At 51.3% G+C, this 18,571-nt stretch overlaps 1 protein-coding gene and 1 long non-coding RNA gene across 2 annotated transcripts; one reads left to right on the plus strand and one right to left on the minus strand.

Moving 5' to 3' along the window:
- Positions 1-119: 119 nt before the first annotated feature.
- Positions 120-2,482, minus strand: MESP2 (mesoderm posterior bHLH transcription factor 2). The gene is made up of 2 exons (XM_055277250.2): positions 1,595-2,482; positions 120-811 (listed from the first exon to the last, which is right to left on the minus strand). The coding sequence occupies exons 1-2, from the start codon at positions 2,480-2,482 to the stop codon at positions 542-544; spliced, it is 1,158 nt and encodes a 385-aa protein (XP_055133225.1). The 3' UTR covers positions 120-541.
- Positions 2,410-18,341, plus strand: LOC129482087 (uncharacterized). Its single transcript, XR_008657600.2, has 3 exons — positions 2,410-2,549; positions 3,760-3,875; positions 16,314-18,341. It is a non-coding gene; the product is annotated as an uncharacterized lncRNA (long non-coding RNA).
- The last annotated feature ends 230 nt before the right edge of the window (positions 18,342-18,571 follow it).

Consider the following 18,571-nt stretch of genomic DNA (forward strand, 5'->3'; position numbering starts at 1 on the left):
GGCCTGGATTCGGGAAGGAAAGGGCAGCGGAACTTGTTCCCCACAGAAGGAAAACATGTTTCTTTTTCCAGAGGCAAGAAAAACCCAGGTTGGTGGACAAAAAACAAGACCAAACCAAATTTTTGTTGTGTGTGTGTGTGTTTTTTCTTTTTAACTACAAAAAAATCAAAGCATACAGGGCTCCAGCCAACTGTCACTAAGAAGCAGAGTATGGGGCCTGCCGCCTACACCCATTCTCCCACCTGTCCCTGCCCAGCTGCCTTTGGGGTAAAGGAGAAGCCTTCTTAGAGCAGCTCAGACTGTGCTCTGCAGAGCGCCAGGCGTTCTGGGGGTGTCTAGCAGTGGAGGACACTGCCCCCACCCTGACTCCATCCAAGGAAGATACACACTATCTATTTCAAACACTGCTTCCCTGAAAGACATCACTTGGAAAAAGGGAGACTTGGCTAAAGGAGAACACGAAAAGCCACTAATTAACAAATGTGGAGGCACCCACGCTACAGGCCTGATTCCCGGATGGAAAGAGGGAAGCCGAGGCCATTTAGTAGAAGATGCCCAGGCGGGCCCCCTCCAGATCCTCTTGCCAAAGTTCAGGGCAGCCACTGAACCGCAGGCCTGAGCTCTGGGGAGGGCTTGCTTCACTGAGCTGGAAGGCGGCGCCTGGTCCCTGGTCCTCTGAGTTGGGCACCACCTCTGCACTGTGGCTCCAGCACCCCCAGGGGGTCTGAGGCTGCAGTCTCTGGCATGATGGGTGGGGCAGGAGAGATGGAGCTCCCAGTGACAGACAGGACTCTGGAGACACAGAGAGACCCTGCAAGAGAGATGAGAGCAGCCTGGTTAGTGGGCTACTCCCTGATGTCCAGAGATCTTGAATCTGGCTGGTTGATATGGTGTGGCTGGCAGCATCCGGACAGTCCTGGTGCCATGAATGCAGCAAAGCCAAGTGGTTAAGAGAACTGGCTCGGGAGACACTCTGCTAAGGCTTAAATCCCAGTTCTGCTACTCACTAGCAATGAGAACTCAGGTAGCTTCTTTTAGTCTCAGTTTTCTCACCTGTAAAATAGGGATGCTGATAATACCTACTTCCTAGGGTCATTACTGGGGCTGAATAATACATGTAAGGTGCCAAGAATGATGATAGGCACATAGAAAGTGTTCAACCAATTTTGGTTAATATGATTTTTTATGGACCATGAGTCATTCATGAGCCTCATGAATGAATGAAGCTTGAAGAAAACTTGAAATCACCAGCTCTAGGCCCATCTACTCAAGAAATGCTGCCCTTACCCTGGGACAGACTTCCCCCACTGCACTCTTAATAGCACTTGAAGCTAGCACGTCCACCCTGCTACCTTCCACCCTCTGAGAAAGTCAGCGGGCTCCCCCTCTTTCCCATGGCTGTGAAGACTGCTTGTGGTGACTGTGGAGATGGTCTTAACTTCCCAGGGTCCCACCTCTTCTCCCAAGGAGCCGGGGGTTCCTTCCATTCTCCCCTCCATTAGATAATCCTGGAGTAGATAAGCTGGGATCGAAAAAGTATGAGATTCTCTGCAGACTGGAGGCTGGGGAACACAGCAAGGGCCTCCACACATACCTGGTACACTGCGGCCAGCTCCAGGGTTGCTGGGGACGTCGTCCAGGGCACTGGCGGGTTCCGGGGCTCTGGGGACGACTGCGTCCAGGGACAGCCTTGGGGTGACGTCCAAAGAGACGCGTCGGAGGTTGTCCCTTGGGACGAATACTGGGGCGACTGTATCTTGGGGCAGTAAGGGGGTGTTGCCCAGGGATCCGTGTCGTGGACCCCCCTCCCCAGGCGCTCGGGTGCGGCTTGGGCTCCGGGGCAGGCTGACGGGGATCCCCAGGACGCCTCGGCGAGGACGGCGGAGACAAGGCCCGGCCTGCGCCCCTGCCCTTGCCCTTGCCCCTGCCCTTGCCCCTGCCCCTGCCCCTCCGCCTGCGTCTGCGCCTCCGCGGGGCCGCGGTCGGGGCACAGCGGGCATCCCCGAGGGGACCCCGCGTCCCCGCGCTGCCTGCGCCGGCACTGCAGACTCTCCTCGCTGAGACCCAGCACGGCCGATAGGTGGCCGATGTAGCGGATGGCCAGGCGCAGCGTCTCGATCTTGGTCAGGCTCTGGCCGGCGGGCGCCACGGAGGGGGGCAGAAAGCGGCGCAACTCGTGCAGGGCGCGGGCCAGCGTGCGCATGCGCAGTTTCTCCCGCTCGCTGGCGCTCTGCCGCTGTCCGCCCGCTGGTCCGGTGCGCGCTAGTCTGGGCGTCGTCGCGGCTGCCTCTGTGGCTCGGGAGCTGCAGCCCGCAGGCGCTGGCTGCGGGAGTCCGCGGGCGCCGTCGCAGGGGCACGAACCCGACGAATCCGAGGAGGAGGCCGGGGACGTGGAGTCCGAGTGGCCGGCCCAGCCCCAGCCCTGGGCGAAGATCCAGTGGTCGTGGCCGAGGAGGCTCTGCGGAGGAGGCGACTGGGCCATGGCCGGGCTGCAGGCTCTGGGAGGCTGGGCTGGCCACCTCCAGGCCTTGCTTTTATGTTGACCAAAGGTGCGAGGTGGCCCCCCGCCAGGTTGCAGAGAGGTGTCAAAACCCACAGAGCCCAGGGAAGGTCTGGGCAGGGGGCCCCTGGGAAAGCGGGCCCATTTGCGGAGGTGTGGATTCTGACTCCCTGGGGGCTCTAAATGGAGGCCCCTGCAGCCCGGGAAGTGTGGGAGGGACAATTCGCATCTGGATGGAGCTAAGCTTCTCACCACGCTCCCACCCACGCCCCTGCCCCGTCCACTGCTCACGGCGAGTGCCCGGGAGCCCAACAGTGGCGGGTAGTGCCATGCTGTGGGTGCCTCAGGGACCCAGTGAGGAGTGGGTGCCTCTCTCATCACCAACCTCCCGGAGGTCTGTGCCCAGGACGCGATGCCTACTGTTGTATTAAATAAGGCATCAAGACAAGCCCGGAGGGCCCTGCCCACGGTGGCTGAGGCAGAAGTGCAGGTGGGCCTTTCTGGGATCCCCAAAATCCACAGTTTCTGATTTGTTGAGTGACACCAAGAAAGGCATCTCACTGCCCGTGGGCTGTATCTACTCTTGAGAAATGGAATAGATTAGGTTGGGGAAGAGGAGTTGGGTACCCTAGGTGATGAAAACCGGCAAAAATGGGTCCCCAAGCCGGCCTCTGTATTGGCTGTGACCTTGGTTAAGTTATTTAGCTCCTCTGAGCCTCAGATTCCCTCATCGGTACCAATAGTGATACAAAATACCTATGCCTAGGATGGTTCCTGGACTAAGTACAGCGATCCCTGTAAGCACTTAGGCCCTGGCAAGTGAGCTGAAGGTTTGCCATGATCATTTTATAAAGAAGGTACTGGCCAGGCGCGGTGGCTGACGCCTGTAATCCCAGCACTTTGGGAGGCCGACGCAGGTGGATCACCTGAGGTCATGAGTTCGAGACCAGCCTGGCCAACATGGTGAAACCCTGTCTCTACTAAAAGTACAAAAACCAGCCGAGTGTGGTGGCAGGTGCCTGTAATCCCAGCTACTCGGGACGCTGAGGCAGGAGAATCGCTTGAACCCGGGAGGCAGAGGTTGCAGTGCGCCGAGATCGTGCCACTGCACTCCAGCCTGGGTGACAGAGCGAGACTCCATCTCAAAAATAAATAAATAAATAAATAAGAAAATACTTACATTTCAAGGCACTAATGGGCTTTATTCATTTAATTCGTATTTATTTGTTAATTCTTTTTTTTTTTTTTTTTTGAAACAGACTTGCTCTATCGTCCAGGCTGGAGTGCAGTGGCACCATCTCAGCTCACCACAACCTCCACCTCCTGGGTTCAAGTGATTCTTCTGCCTCAGCCTCTCAAGTAGCTGGGACTACAGGTATGCACCATCACGTCTGGCTAATTTTTGTATTTTTAGTACAGACGGGTTTTTGCCATGTTAGCCAGGCTGGTCTTAAACTCCTGACCTCCAGTGATCCACCCGCCTTGGCCTCCCAAAGTGCTGGGTTTATAGGTGTGAGCCACTGCGCCTGGCCGAATTCATATTTAGCAACCAGTAAATGTCGAGCACACAGGGTGAATGAGCTAGTCGTGATCTCTGCTCTAATGAGATTTCAGTCTTGTGGGAAAGAAAAGTGAAGAGGCCATTGTGTAACAGTAGCTATATGCCCTTAGGCAGAGCCATTAACCTGTTTGAGCTTCAGCTTCTGCTCAGTAAAACAGGAATAATGATAGTATCTACATGGGACTGTGTGAGGGATAGTTGAGATAGTAAAATTTATAAAGTAAATGATCTTCTCAGCAACAATTACAGTTTAAAGGAGATTGTCAATGTCCTGTGTGGTCTTGGGGAAAGGGCTGAGTCCTGAGGCTAAGAGCCAAAAGAAGGCCAGGGACATTAGGGTTCTGGTCACAGAGGTGAAGAAGTCATAGCTGGGCTTTGAACCAGGCGTAGGATTTGAGTAGGGAGAGAGGCAGGTGCCGTGCATTCCGGATGGGAACTGCATAAGCAAAGACCTGGCCTTGGGACCTTCCAAGATGCCTCAGGAGCAGGGCACTGGGGTGGTGATGTGGAAGGCCAGAGCATACCTGGGCTGGGGCCAGGTTAAGGAGTTGGTTTTGGGAGCCATAGGGACTTTTGAGCGGAAGGGTGATACAATTTTAAAAATCATTAGCTAATAACTAACTAAAGATCAACATGACAGTGGTGTTCAAGAGAGATTAACCTGCAGCAGCCTGAAGTAGCAAATGGCTTTGTAATTATTTAATCATTATTATCATTTTTTGTAGAGTTGGGTTTTACCCAGGCTGGTCTTGAACTCCTGGGCTCAAGTGATCTGACCTCTTCAGCCTCCCAAAGTGCTGGGATTACAGGCGTGAGCCACCAGGCCCAGCTGCCTTGTAATATTTTTGTGGCTGATTTTATTTTATTTTATTATTTGTTTTATTTTTGAGACAGGGTCTGTCGCCCAGGTTGGAGTGCAGTGGCAGCTCACTGCAACCCTCCACCTCCCAGGCTCAAGGAATCCTCCTGCTTCAGCCTCCTGAGTAGCTGGGACCACAGGTGCATGCCACCATGCCTGGCTAATTTTTGTATTTTTAGTAGAGATGGGTTTTCACCATGTTGGCTAGGCTGGTCTCGAACTCCCGGCCTCAAGTGATCTGCCCGCCTCAGCCACCCAAAATGCTATTACAGGCATGAGCCACTGTGCCCAGGCTTTATTTATTTTAATTTTAGAGACAGGGTCTCACTCTGTTGCCCAGGCTGGAGTGCAGTGATGTGATCATGGCTCACTGTACCCTAAAACTGTGTTCAAGTGATCCTCCTGCCTCAGCCTCTCAAGTAGCTGGGACTACAGGCACATACCACTATGACTGGCTAATCTATTTTTTGTTTGTTTCTTTTTTTTTTTTTTTTGAGGGAGGGCATCACTATTTTCAAAAATTAACTTTTAATTACACAAATTATGTAACTACTACATTTCACTGTGAGAAATGGAAACATTACAGATAAAGCTGGAGTCTCTTTAACCACCCCATAAACCCCCAAAAGGTAACGGCTGTTAGGCTGTGTGTGTAGTTCCAGACCTGGCCAGTGGGTTAACATAAACACGTGTATCCTTAGCAAACACACATTAACCCTCCATTTACATTATGTACATTGTTATGTGTAAATGTCAGCTTGTAATTTGTTTTTCTTCTTTTTCTTTTTTCTTTCTTTCTTTTTTTTTTTTTCATTCAACAGCATGTTTCAGAGCATTCCATGTCAGGACATATTTTGCTGACTCACCCTTTAAAAAAATAATGGATCAAATTTTTAGTGGAGATAATCCCAGCACTTTGGAAGGCTGAGGTGAGAGGATTGCTTGAGCCCAGGAGTTCAAGACCAGCCTGGGCAACATAGTCAGACCCCGCATCTAAGAAAAAAAAATTAGCCAGGCATGGTGGTGTGGGCCTGTAGTCCCAGCTACTTGGGAGGCTGAGGCAGGAGGATCCCCTGAACCCAGGAGTTTGAGGTTGCAGTGAACTATGATTGCACCACTGTGCTCCAGCCTGGCCACAGAGCAACACCCTGTCTCAAAAAGAAAAAAAAAAAAAAAAAGTACTGCCTGCAAATACAGATTTAACCAAAACCTTGGTTGTAGTTGATCTAAATGTTTTAAATGTTTATCCATTTAAATAATTTTTTTCTTTAGACAGGGTTTCACTCTGTCACCCAGGCTGGAGTGCAGTGGGGCAGTCACGGCTCACTGTAGCCTCCACCTCCCGGGCTCAGGTAATCTTCCCACCTCAGCCTGCGGAATAGCTGGCACTACAGATGCGCACCATCACGCCGGCTAAATTTTGTATTTTTTGTAGAGATGGAGTTTCACCGTGTTGCCTAGGCAGGTCTCATACTCCTGGGCTCAAGCAATCCACTCACCTCGGCCTCCCAAAGTGCTGGGATTACAGGTATGAGTCACTGTACACCAGTCCATGTAAATAATTTTAACTTTGGAAAAAAGGTAAAATGGCAGGAGGTACAGATACACCTTGAATAATGAAATTATATCACTTTTTCTCCTCAGAATTTATTTTGAAATATATTGGAGAAAATATGCCCAAGTCACTGCTCTAACGTTATGATGAAGTAACACTTGGCATTGAATAACACTGGGCAGACAGCTATCGTTTAGTTTATTCTAGCTGCTATGAATAAAGAAGAGAAAATTTTAATTGGTCCATAACATGAAAAGAAGGTGGTATAGATTTCAAACAGGCTTTCTTTGGAAAGAAGCAGTTAGTTATGGAACATTTCATGGCTTAAAAGGGTTTAAACCAAAATTAAAAAAAAAAAACAAACAACAACTATTTCCTAAGGGGAAATAAGGGACAACTTGTAAAACATTCACCCTTAAACTTTTTGGGTTGAAATAATGGCACATGTAGTGTAGGTACATCATTTATTGGTCTAAGGCCACACAACAGTATAAAGCTCTTGACATACTGTCTATCAGGGAACTTGCATGTATTTATTCAACAGTTATAAACAAAATCCATCAGGCTTCATAGATATGTCTTGATCTAGGTGCTGCGTTTCAGATAGAGCAGGTGCTGTTTCTATTGGTGTTCCTTTATTATTATTATTATTTTTTGAGATGAAGTTTTGCTCTTGTTGCCCAGGCTGGAGTGCAATGGCATGATCTCAGCGCACTGCAACCTCCGCCTCCTAGGTTCAAGCGATTTCTCCTGCCTCAGCCTCCCAAGTACATGGGATTACAGATGCCTGCCACCACGCCTGGCTAATTTTTTGTATTTTTAGTAGAGACAGGGTTTCACCATGTTGGCCAGGCTGGTCTCGAACTCCTGACCTCAGGTGATTGACCTGCCTTGGCCTCCCAAAGTGCTAGGCTTACAGGTGTGAACCACCACACCTGGCCTCTACTGGTGTTTCTGACTCACACCTTTATTTTTATTTATTTATTTATTTATTTTTTGAGACACTCTGTTTTGTCCAGGCTGGAGTGCAGTGGTATGATCTCAGCTCATTATAACCTCTGCCTCCCAGGTTCAAGTGATTCTCGTGCCTCAGCCTGCCAAGTAGCTGGGACTACAGGCATGTGCCATCACGCCCAGCTAATTTTTGTATTTTTAGTAGAGACAGGGTTTCACCATGTTGGCCAGGCTGGACTCGAACTCCTGACCTCATGCAATCTGCCTGCCTCGGCCTCCCAAAGTGCTGGGATTACAGGCATGACTCATGCCTTTTAACTGCTGTATGGTAGTCCATGGCATACACAGCCACTTACTGATGCACCTTTATTGTATTTTTAGTTTTTGCCCAGCAGTGCTGCCTTGTGCATGAACAGCTAGGAATGCATTGGTGGATGGTCTTGTGATCTCCAGGAGGCTTCTGAATATCCAAAATTATTTCCCCCCAACCTCCTTAGAGCCAGCCTGAGGGATTTCTTGTGGAGGGATTTGGTATATAATGGGATTCCACCACAGGCACAGAGCCCTGCACATGGTACATACATCCTTTCCTCTTGGAGATTGCCTGGTCTCCTTCTACCTTGGTTTGAGCTAGCCTGGAGCCTAGACCCTAGGCTGACTGTGGGTTGTACAGTGTAAGTTCTGGAAGGTGGGGCCCTGGGCCTGGTTTGTTGTGGCCCCTGGCACTTCCCTGCACTCCTCAGCCAGGCTCTGGAAGCACAGAGGCACTCTATCTGCTAGCCTCACCCACCAGGAGGGAACCCCAAGTGGATCCCCCAACTGGGCCTCCACTTAGCACAAGGAGGCAGTGCAGCTTAGTGGTCAGGCGTCTGGGCTGCAGAGTGAGACAGGCCTGGTTTCTTACCAGCTGGGAGAACTTGAGCAACTTACTCAATCTCAGTTTTCCCATCTATAAGTGGGTATTCTGATCTCCAGGGTAACTGAAGTAAAATAAGATAATGCATGTGATAACATTTAGAACAGGGCTGATGTTATGCTTACAGCAAGTTCAGGAACAGCAGAAAGAAGCGATTAAAGGAATAGGTTGGATTGTGAGTGAGGGAAATGATATCTTCAGCCTCGGTCTCAGAAGGAAGTGATTCCTTGCTTTCTGGGAACTGCTCCCACACCAGACCAGGGCATCCTGCCCTCCCCACCTCTCCATATCCAGCCTTTCTCTTCTGTTGGGCCCTGGCAGGGGTGCCTGTCCAACTTGCCTACAGCCCTGGGGCCCTTAAGCGGTGCACTTCTAGATGGGTGTGGGGCCACGTATTTACTCTGTGCTAGAACCTGCCCTAGGTGCCAAGCAAACAAGCCAGGTTTGGATACTACCCTGCAGCCCCTTTTCAGTGTTTCCACCCTTCATTTGGTTCCCCTGTTAAAAAGAGGGCCTGTGGCTGTGTGCCGTTGGGTAAGGTGATTACATTCCGGGCTTCAGTGTGCTAGTAACACCAGGTTCACATCTTCCTTTCTGTGATAGGAATGGTGGCTGGATCAGGGAAACGTGGTCAGAAGAATGTATTTGGGTTTCACAAGTGTGGCAGACACTGCTAGTTGCCCACACAGCCTTTATTTGCCTTTTTCTTTTAGTAATCTTGTGTTGTGCATGGTGATACACCCTGCTAAAAAAAAAAAACCCTACATTTCCCAGCTTCTTTTATAGATGGAATAGCCAATGAGATATTAGTGGAAGTCACTGGCTGGAGCTTCTGGGAGAACTCTTTAGCGCTGAGAAGTACACTCCTGTGGCTCTGCCCCCTTATATTTTCTTCATTACCTGGAAAACATGTGATGGCTGGAGTTTCAGCAACTCCATTGTGACTCTGAAGCAGTCTCAAAGACAGAAATCACACACTAAGGATGGTAGAGCAGAGAGAAGCCTGCAGCATTGATGAGAACGTGGACATGCCACACTGGCCCTGGACTGTCCACCCCTGAATTGCTTTAATGTGAAAGAAAAATAGGCCAGGTGCTGTGGCTTGTGCCTGTAATCCCAGCACTTTGGGAGGCCGAGGCGGGAGGATCACTTGAGCCCAAGATTTCAAGACCAGCCTGGGGAACATAGGGAGACCTATGTCTCTACAAAAACAATGAAACAAAAAGATGGGCAATGGTGTCACATGCCTGTGGTCCCAGCTACTCAGGAGGCTGAGGCGAGAGGATTGCTTGAGCCCAAGAGGTTGAGGCTGCCGTGAACTATGATCATGCCACTATGATCCAGCCTGGGCGACAGAGTGAGACCCTGTCTCAAAGAAAAAAAAAAAAAAAAGAAAGAAAGAAAAGAAAAAGAAAAATCACCATGTTGTTTAGGTCAGTGTCATTTTAGGAGGTACTACGAGCAACCAAACACAATTCCTACCCACATAATAGGGAAGTTCCCAGAGTTTCCTTATCACCAAGTGGGGCCATGTGAGCTGGATGACAGTTCAGTTAAGTGAATTCACAACAGATTCAGGGCTCCCACAAATGGATGAACGGATGTTCACTGGGAGGAAGGTCTCTAGTGAGGGTCCACAACTGTTCCCAGCCTTTTCCTGGGCAGTATTGTGATCTCGAAGGAAGATATTAACTGATCTAATGTGGGGTAAGACCCAAACCCAAAAGTGACTTGGGAAACAGCCAGTATCTAAAGAAATCCTGACAGGCTGGAACAACCCATCAGACCTGATCAAATAGAACCAGCAGGTCCCCTGTACCCTTCTCCAAGTTCACGTCAGGAGGCATCCTGTAAAATCAGCACATGTGGGAGGGCATGGTGGTCATTGCCTTCAAAGTATGAGGGGCATAAAAGTAAATGTGATCCAAGCTGCATGCAAATTCACAAGAAGCAGACCGGGTGCGGTGGCTCATGCCTGTGATCCCAGCACTTTGGGAGGCTGAGGCAGGTGGATCACTTGAGGCCAGGAGTTTGAGACCAGCCTGGCCAACATGGTGAAACCCCATCTCTACTAAAAATACAAAAAAGCTAGCCAGGCATGATGATGCACACCTGTAGTCCCAGCTACTCAGGAGGCTGAGGCAGGAGAATCCCCTGGACCCAGGAGGCAGAGGTTGCAGTGAGCTGAGATCATGCCACTGCTCTCACGCCTGGGCAGCCGAGCAAGACTGTCTCAAAAAAAAAAGAAAAAATTCACAAGAAGCAGGGGTGGGGGCGGTGGGGGGGTCTTCAACGGAGGAGTGATGGTTTCTTATTCTCCAGACAGGATGGGCCCTACCTAAAGTAAGTGGTGAGAACTGGAGGCCACTGTTTATGAGGGATGGGGACAAATCCCAGCTTAGACAGGGAGGTTGGTGAGAGGGCTTGAAGCCAGGTCACCAGAGAAATAGCTGGAGGACCTGGGGGCATTGAGTACAAAAAGAAAAAAGTGGAGGGGATGTGACAGTTGTCTGCAGAGGCACGGACCCAGGGGAACACTCCAGAGAGAGTCTGAAGAACTTTCTAAGTCAGAGGCGCTGTCTTATAGGGGAGGGAGTAGCCTGTTCCTGGAGCTAATTAAGAAGAGGTCAGATGACGACACGTTAGGCACGTACAGGAGCTGGAGCAGGTGGAGCGGATGGAGCAGATGGCTGCTGCGGCCTCTGCCAAGCTCTGGAAAACGGGGTTGGATCTGATGACCACTGATGTCGTTTCAGAGCTCAGGCCAACAACTAGGGAGAGAACAGGAGCTGCTGCTTCAGGACTCTGGGTAGTCCCAGGGCAGGGGAGCACAGGGGAGCCCTCAGGGTGTCCTGAGTTGGGGGAGCGCAGAGGGAGGCCTCCCAAGTGCCCAGGCTCAGGCCACCTGCACACCTACTCTTGTCGGTGCCCGAAGCTCAGTGGCTCGGCTGGGCCTGCTCTCAGGGCTGGAAGCACAAAGCTGCCATCATCTTGTGCAGGGCTTGCCTGTGTGGCATGGGTCAGCTTGGCCCCGAGGCAGGTAATGCCCATGTCTGTATTCCTTCTAGACAGTGAGGAAACTGAGACCTCCATCCCACCACCCCCTTATGGGCCTCCCAGCACTTCCTCCCCAACCAGCAGTGGGGTGGGGAGGGCAGAGGCCTCAGGTTGGCCCCCCAAGATGTGCTCATTCGGCCCTGGTCCTGTTACAGGGTGAGAGAGGGCAATGCCCTTGGTCCAGCCCGCCTTTGGTGGCTTAGCTCAGGCCCCTACAGCCACCTGGCTACCCATAGCCCTATGCACAGGAGCTCTGCACCTGCTCTTTCTCCCTGGGGAGGCAGTGCAAGGCCCTGGGAGCAGGTCCAAGGCCCTGACCCATGGGTCTCCTCTCCTTTCCTTCCCCTTGGATCCCTTCCAGGCCCTAGGGGGTGAGCAGGCTGTGGGAATGTGGGAGGGAATTGGGGGTGCTGGGCCAGGAGAGAGCTGCAGGGCCGTGTGGTATTCTCATTACCAGCGAGGCAGAGCGGGCCAGCCCAGCCTCCCCCCAGGCCACTGTGGCTACCTTCACACCTCCTGGCTGCCTGTTGACACAAAGGCCACCTCCCTCAGGGCAGAAGGTGTTGACTTGGGAACCAGGGTGTGCAGGAGCCTCCAAAACAGCCCAGCAGCAGGCCCCCTCAGAAGCCCCCAAAAGTGCTTCTGGGGTCGGGGGTGGGAGGCTGCAGGTCCCAGCCCCAGGAGGCCAGGGTAAGGCCAGGGCCTTATGTTCCTGGGCTGGGGATGGAAGGAGTGTGGGAGGACTCGGGTCTGGATGGACCGCTCACTTGGGGAGCCCGAGTCAGTGTCCCCTGGCCCCAGGGCCTGGTACATGGGCATAGCCATGGAGGCCCTGCCAAGCAGAGCACCTCACTGGGAGGTGTCACTGGGAGGCCCAGAGACTGACAGCCACTGGGGCAAGGTCACAGAGCAGCCACTGGAACTGCCACTCACCCTGACTGCGAGTCAGGCCCACCTCGTATTCTGAGCCCTTTCCACAAGCAAGCCGAGTCTGTGCCTGCTGAGCCTGCCGTGCTCAAACCCTGTGCCCTGCACCCTGCAGCTTTCCCCTGGCTCAGCTCAGGAAATGGTCCCCAGAGAGGTCACATCACTTGCTGAAGGTGCCCGGAGCCAGGACTCCAGCCTGCTGGCATCTGGTTTTGAGTCAAAGGCTGTGCATAACACCAGTGGGAACACTGCCTGGCTGGGACTGAGTCTCCAGGAGGACGAGTTGCCCACTTGGGAGTGGAAGAAGGACCGGCAAGTCGGCGCTGAGTCTGGTGGTGGCCTGGTGTGCAGGGTGCCCGTGGAAGGCAGGGAGGTGCTCCCTGCTGGGGCCATCAGGGCAGGTTCTGGGGGGAAGGAAAGGGCCTGAGATTGTGGATTTTCTCCAAGTGATGGCAGGTGGGTGTTCCTGACAGAGGGAAAGGTGTGAGCCCAAGGCTGGAAACAGGGAAGCCCAGGGCGAGCTTGCTGGCAGTGCCCAGGGGGCTGGTGCCTCAGGCTGGCAGGGATAAGCAGGAGATGATGTGGACAAGCAGGTGGGAGCCGGATGGGGTGGGGAGGTCCTGCCGAGTGAGGAGTTCAGACTCAGGGAGGCAATGAGGTCCACAGGTTTGAGGAAAGAGAGAGGTTGGAAGGCAAAGATCCTGAGGCAGGAAACCGGTCCAGAGGCTGCGCTCATCTCAGGGCAAGGGCTGATTGCAGCCTGGCAGGGGCCTGGGAGTGGGCCCAGCCGCCACTGGAGAGAATGTGGAGAAGGGGGAAGGACTGGCTGCTGTTGGCTGGGGAAGTAAAGGAGGGGCTGGGAGCCACAGGCATGGGGAGCTGCCCAACAGAGCTCACCCTCTGCTCTTCCTCCAAGAAGGCTGAGCCAGGGAGTCCCCAGGACTACCTGGTCCAGTTCCTGGGACAGCAAGGCCCATGGAGGCAGCTCAGGCCTAGGGCCAACAGTGCCTGTGGTCAGCTCCCCACCTAAGCCTCAGTCTCCTCATCTGAAATGGATGTCCTTGCTGGGACAATTAGATGGAGGACCACATGTTGGGCACCTGGGACTCCACAAGTCCTGGCTGCCTGCCTGCTCTGCTGGAGAGGACCACCCGAGGCCCTGTAGCTCTTGGGAGGACAAAGGGCAGTGCCCATTCCAGGGGCTGCAGGCTCTGGGAAGGAAGACGCAGCCTCCCAGGCTTTGTCTCCAGGCTTGGGCTTATCCATTGGAGTGTGAACAAGCTGGATGGAGGGGCGGGGGGCGGGGGGGTTCAAAGTGTTATCTCCTCCCCTCCCCTCCCCTCCCCTCCCCTCCCATCCCATCCCATCCCCTCTTCTCCCTTCCCCTCCCCTCTCCTCTCCTCTCCTCTTTCCTTTTTCTCTCCTTTCTCTCCTTCCTTCCTCCTTCCCCCTTCCCTTTCCCCTTCCCCTTCCTCTTCCCCTTCCCTTCCTTTTCTTTCCTTTCCTTCTTTTTTTTCACCAAAGCAACGCATCCTCATTACAGAAAAGGGAGAGAATATACACATGCAAAAAGAAGGGAATTTAAAAGACCCCCAGTTCCATCAACCCAGAGAGAAGCACTTTGGCCCATGTCACTGCATCTTAACCTTTTTTAGGCCTCTCTACCAGCACAGGAACATAGAGATAGAGGCATTGAGAGGCAGCATGTCACTTTCTGGGGTTGTTTTTCTGTTTTTTGAAGCTTCTAGCATATATATTTTTTTCTCTTTTTTTTTTTTTTTTTTTTTTCGAGACAGAGTCTCGCTGCTCTGTCACCCAGGCTGGAGTGCAGTGGTGCAATCTCTGCAAGCTCCGCCTCCCAGGTTCACGCCATTCTCCTGCCTCAGCCTCCTGAGTAGCTGGGACTACAGGTGCCCCCCACCACACCTGGCTAATTTTTTGTATTTTTAGTAGAGACAAGGTTTCACCGTGTTAGCCAGGATGGTCTCGATCTCCTGACCTCATGATCCGCCTGCCTCGGCCTCCCAAAGTGCTGGGATTACAGGCGTGATCCCAGGCCCATGCCTGGCCTATTTTTCTCTTTTTTTTTTAACAGCTTTTTTGAGATAGAATTACATACCATACAATTTGGCCAGGCGTGGTGGCTCATGCCTGTAATCCCAGCACTTTGGGAGGCCAAGGTGGATTACTTGAGTTCAGGAGTTCGAGACCATTCTAGGCAACATGGCGAGACCCTGTCTCTACAAAAAAAAGCAAAACTTAGCCAGGTGTGGTGACGCACTCCTGTGGTCCCAGCTACTGGGGTAGCTGAGGCGGGAGGATCGCTTGAGCTTGGGAGGGTAAGGCAGCAGTGAGCCATAACTGTGCCACTGCATTCCAGCCTGGGCAACAGAGCCAGACCCTGTCTCAATAAGTAAATAAAGTATACGATTCAAGGTTTTGGTATATTACATTTTAATTATTTAAAAATTGTAATATTCACCTGAGGTTAGGAGTTCGAGACCAGCCTGGCCAACATGGCGAAACCCTGTCTCTACTAAAAATACAAAAATTAGCCAGGTGTGGTGATGCATGCCTGTGATTCCAGTTACTCAGGAGTCTGAGGCAGGAGAATCGCATGAACCTGGAAGGCAGAGGTTGCCATGAGCCAAGATTGTGCCACTGCACTCCAACCTGGGCAACAGAGTGAGACTCCATCTCAAAAAAAAAAAAGTAATATATATAACATAAATTTGCCATCTCTGCCATTTTAAAGTGTGCAATTCAGTGGCATTAATTACATTCACAATGTCGTGCAACTATGACCACTTCTATTTTTAAAACGTTTTATCACCTTAAATGGAAACTCTGTAACTCTTAAGCAATAACACTCCATTATTCCCCACTCCATTCCTTGGTAACCTCTCATCTGCTTCCTGTCTCTGGATTTGCCTGTACTTGGTACCTCATATAAGTGGAATCATGCAATCTTTGTCCTCTGGTGTCTGGCTTCTTTCACTTAGCGTAATGGTTTTCCAGTGCATCCACATTGTAGCATGTATCAGTACTTCACTCCTTTTTGTGGTTGAATGATATTCCATTGTATGGATAGACCATATTATGTTTATCCATTCATCCTTCAATGAACATTTGGGTTGTTTCCACCTTTTGACTACTGTAACTAGAGCTATGCATTGGTATACAAATATCTGTTCTAGTCCCTGCTTTCAATTCCTCTGGGTATATAGAGAGTGTGCTGTTTCATGACCAGCTTTTCTCACATATATTGAGAACATTGTCCATACCAGTAGATGTACTTCTGCAACCAGATTTTTAAGGCATGCTCTGTACTCCACTGGTGACATGGTGGTGACAGCTTAGTTAACAAACTGTGTACTCTGAGATCCCTTAATAAAGTTTTCCACATAAGTACATCCTTATGCCTATATTTGAAAAATTATTTCTATTTTTATTTATTTCTTTTTTAAGACTAGGTCTTGCTATGTTACGTTGCCGAGGCTGGTCTCGAACTACTGGGCTCAAAGCTGTCCTCCTGCCTCAGCCTCCCTACAGTAGACTACAGTAATGTACCACCATGCCCAACAATAAACATTAATTTAATTTAATTTAATTTTTATTATTTATTTATTTATTTATTTATTTTTGAGACGGGGTCTCACTCTGTCATCCAGGCTGGAGTGCAGTGGCGCAATCTCAGCTCACTGCAGCCTTGCCCTCCCAGGCTCAAGTGATCCTCCCACCTCAGCCTCCCAAGTAGCTGGGACTACAGGTGCACACCACCACACCCAGCTAATTTTTTTTTTTTAAGTTTTTTTGTGGAGACGGGGTTTCACCATGTTGCCCAGGCTGGTCTCAAACTCCTGGGCTCAAGCAGTCCATTCGCCTCTACCTCCCAAAGTGCTGGGATTACAGGTATTCACCACCACGCCTGGCCAAAACTTATTTCTATTTTTTTAACTTTTTTTTTAATGTTTATTTTTTCAGATGAAGTCTCACTCTATTGCCCAGGCTGGACTACAGTGGCACAATCTCGGTTTACTGCAAACTTCGCCTCCTGGGTTCAAGCGATTCTCCTGCCTCAGCCTCCCGAGTAGCTGGGATTACAGGCATGCACCATCACACCTGGCTAATTTTTGTATTTTCAGTAGAGATAGAGTTTCACCATGTTGGCCAGGCTGGTCTCAAACTCCTGACCTCAAGTGATCCGCCTCAGATCCGCGGCCTCCCAAAGTGCTGGGTTTACAGGTGTGAGCCACCATGTCCAGCCTTTTAAATTTTAAATAATAAAAAAATAATAAGAAGAAAGAAACCTAAACCACTTGGTATTCCCAGGCTGTCTCCCATCCTGGTACTTATCTTCTGAGATAAGACAAGATTGGGCGCGTTCAGAGTGGTATGGCTGTACACCAGAACTTATTTTTAAATTGCACATGTAATACATGAATGCAGTCTTTTTGTGAAAAATGTAAACACTGAAGACAAAATTCAAGCTTGACCAGCCCCTAGAACTCAGACCTGCCCCCACCCACACTCCAAACAAGTCCTGGTATGTTTTTCTATATTTGGTGTGTACCCAAGGCCTCTGTCTATGTACATATACACATATATACGATAGACCCTTACAGAATACATGGTATCTATGACTTTCTGTGTAGAGGGGCTGTTTTTCAAATTTCATTTTCTTTTGACTTTGCTTATATCAATGGTGCCATACTGAATGAAATTTCTGCACCCTGATTTTGTCACTAAGCAGTCTGTTTAAACTTGCACTTTTAATCTTTTCCAATCAGGATGAATTGCTGTCAGGGGAATGGCTGGGCAAAGGGCATGGTGAGGTTGTTCTGAAGCTTCAGCCCAGCCCTGTCGAGTCCAGGAGGTGCTTGGTTGAGGCTGACCTGGTTAATGGCAGCCAAAAGCACTGCCCACACACCTGGGGCACCTTGGCCAAGGCACCTGGCCATCCTGTGTGCTCCCAGGGCCTGGGGTGGAGCATAATCTACAAGGCTGAAAAAAACTTCCTTGGCTCAGGCCAAGGGCTGGATGGTGGATTTCTCTTGGTGAGGGGCCTTGGGAGCTGAGGATAGAGTTCCTCTTGTCCTCGGTCTTTGGCACGTTGTCAGTACAGATCATATAAGACCCCTCTTTTTATTTCACATCTGGCCAACTTAAGCTCTCTCCCCCTTCCCTTCAATGTTCTCTAGCCTGTCCAGGGATGCCCTATCCCCAGCCTCTGGCAAAGGACCCCCGCCCACTGGCGCTGCACTTCCCCAGGTCTTGCCCAGGCATTCCAGCTAGGCCCCAGGAACCCCGCTCTGCTTTTTACTGGGTCTAAAGTCAGATACCTTGGGGGCATTCTCCTAACCTCAGATGGAGGACCCGGAGCTGGCCAAGGGCCTGAACCAGGCGGCTCGTATGAGGTCCCAGGCTGGTGATCTGGGCCGGCCCTGCACTCTTCATCCTTCTGCCCAGGGCTGGCCACCCTCCTAGCACCTCACCACTGTTGCGAGCAGTCGGTAGGGGAGAGGGGGCACTTAGGGCCCAAAGCCTTCACTTCCTGCCTGGATACAGCTCCATCCTGGGCTTTTCTGGAGGGCCTGAGCAGGCTGGGCACACCCAAGTTGGCAGCTGAACCAGGTCTGCAAACCCTCACCCGAGAGTTGGCAAGAGTTACAAGTTTCGGTCAGCTTGTGGTCTGGCCTCTTTCTACCTCAGCTGCACCTGGGGCATGTGTGTGTTGGGGAGGGGTGTTGAGCCCTGCTTGGCTCCTGCCTTCCTGAACCTGTCACCCTTTTCCTCATTCTGCTGGGCTCCCGTCTTGCTCCACATCTCTGCACACAGATGTGTGCTTTTCTTGGTGGACAGATGGGCAAACGGGTCCAGAAAGGGCAAACGGCCTGTCTGGGGTCACATGGCCTGTCACACAGGCACTGAACCGGCCTTCATCTATTTCCTAAGCCAGCCCAGCATCCCTGACATATCTACACAGTTTCCAGCGCACCCCCCAAGTAGAGCCAAGCCTGGGTTCTGGCCCTAGCCCCAGAAAAATGTCCTTAAGGGTTGGAGGAAGAGCTGTCCAACTCAGACCCAAAGATCCCACATGGCCGGGCAGCGCCCTCTGTTGGCTATGGTTGGGAGTGCATGGACACTGGAAAGCCAGAGGTCAACCCTCTGTCCCGACTGGGGCCTTCCCACCACGGCAGGCAGTGGCCCCCAGGACACCTCAGCAGGCAGTGGGAACCCCT

Source organism: Symphalangus syndactylus, chromosome 5 (assembly GCF_028878055.3).
Source record: "Symphalangus syndactylus isolate Jambi chromosome 5, NHGRI_mSymSyn1-v2.1_pri, whole genome shotgun sequence".
Lineage (NCBI taxonomy): Eukaryota > Metazoa > Chordata > Mammalia > Primates > Hylobatidae > Symphalangus > Symphalangus syndactylus.

Coding starts and splice junctions, on each gene's coding strand:
- MESP2 (XM_055277250.2), bottom strand. CDS start 2,482: ATGGCCCAGTCGCCTCCTCCGCAGAGCCTCCTCGGCCACGACCACTGG. Junction 812..1,594: donor AGCTGGCCGCAGTGTACCAG/GTATGTGTGGAG, acceptor TCTCTCTTGCAG/GGTCTCTCTGTGTCTCCAGA.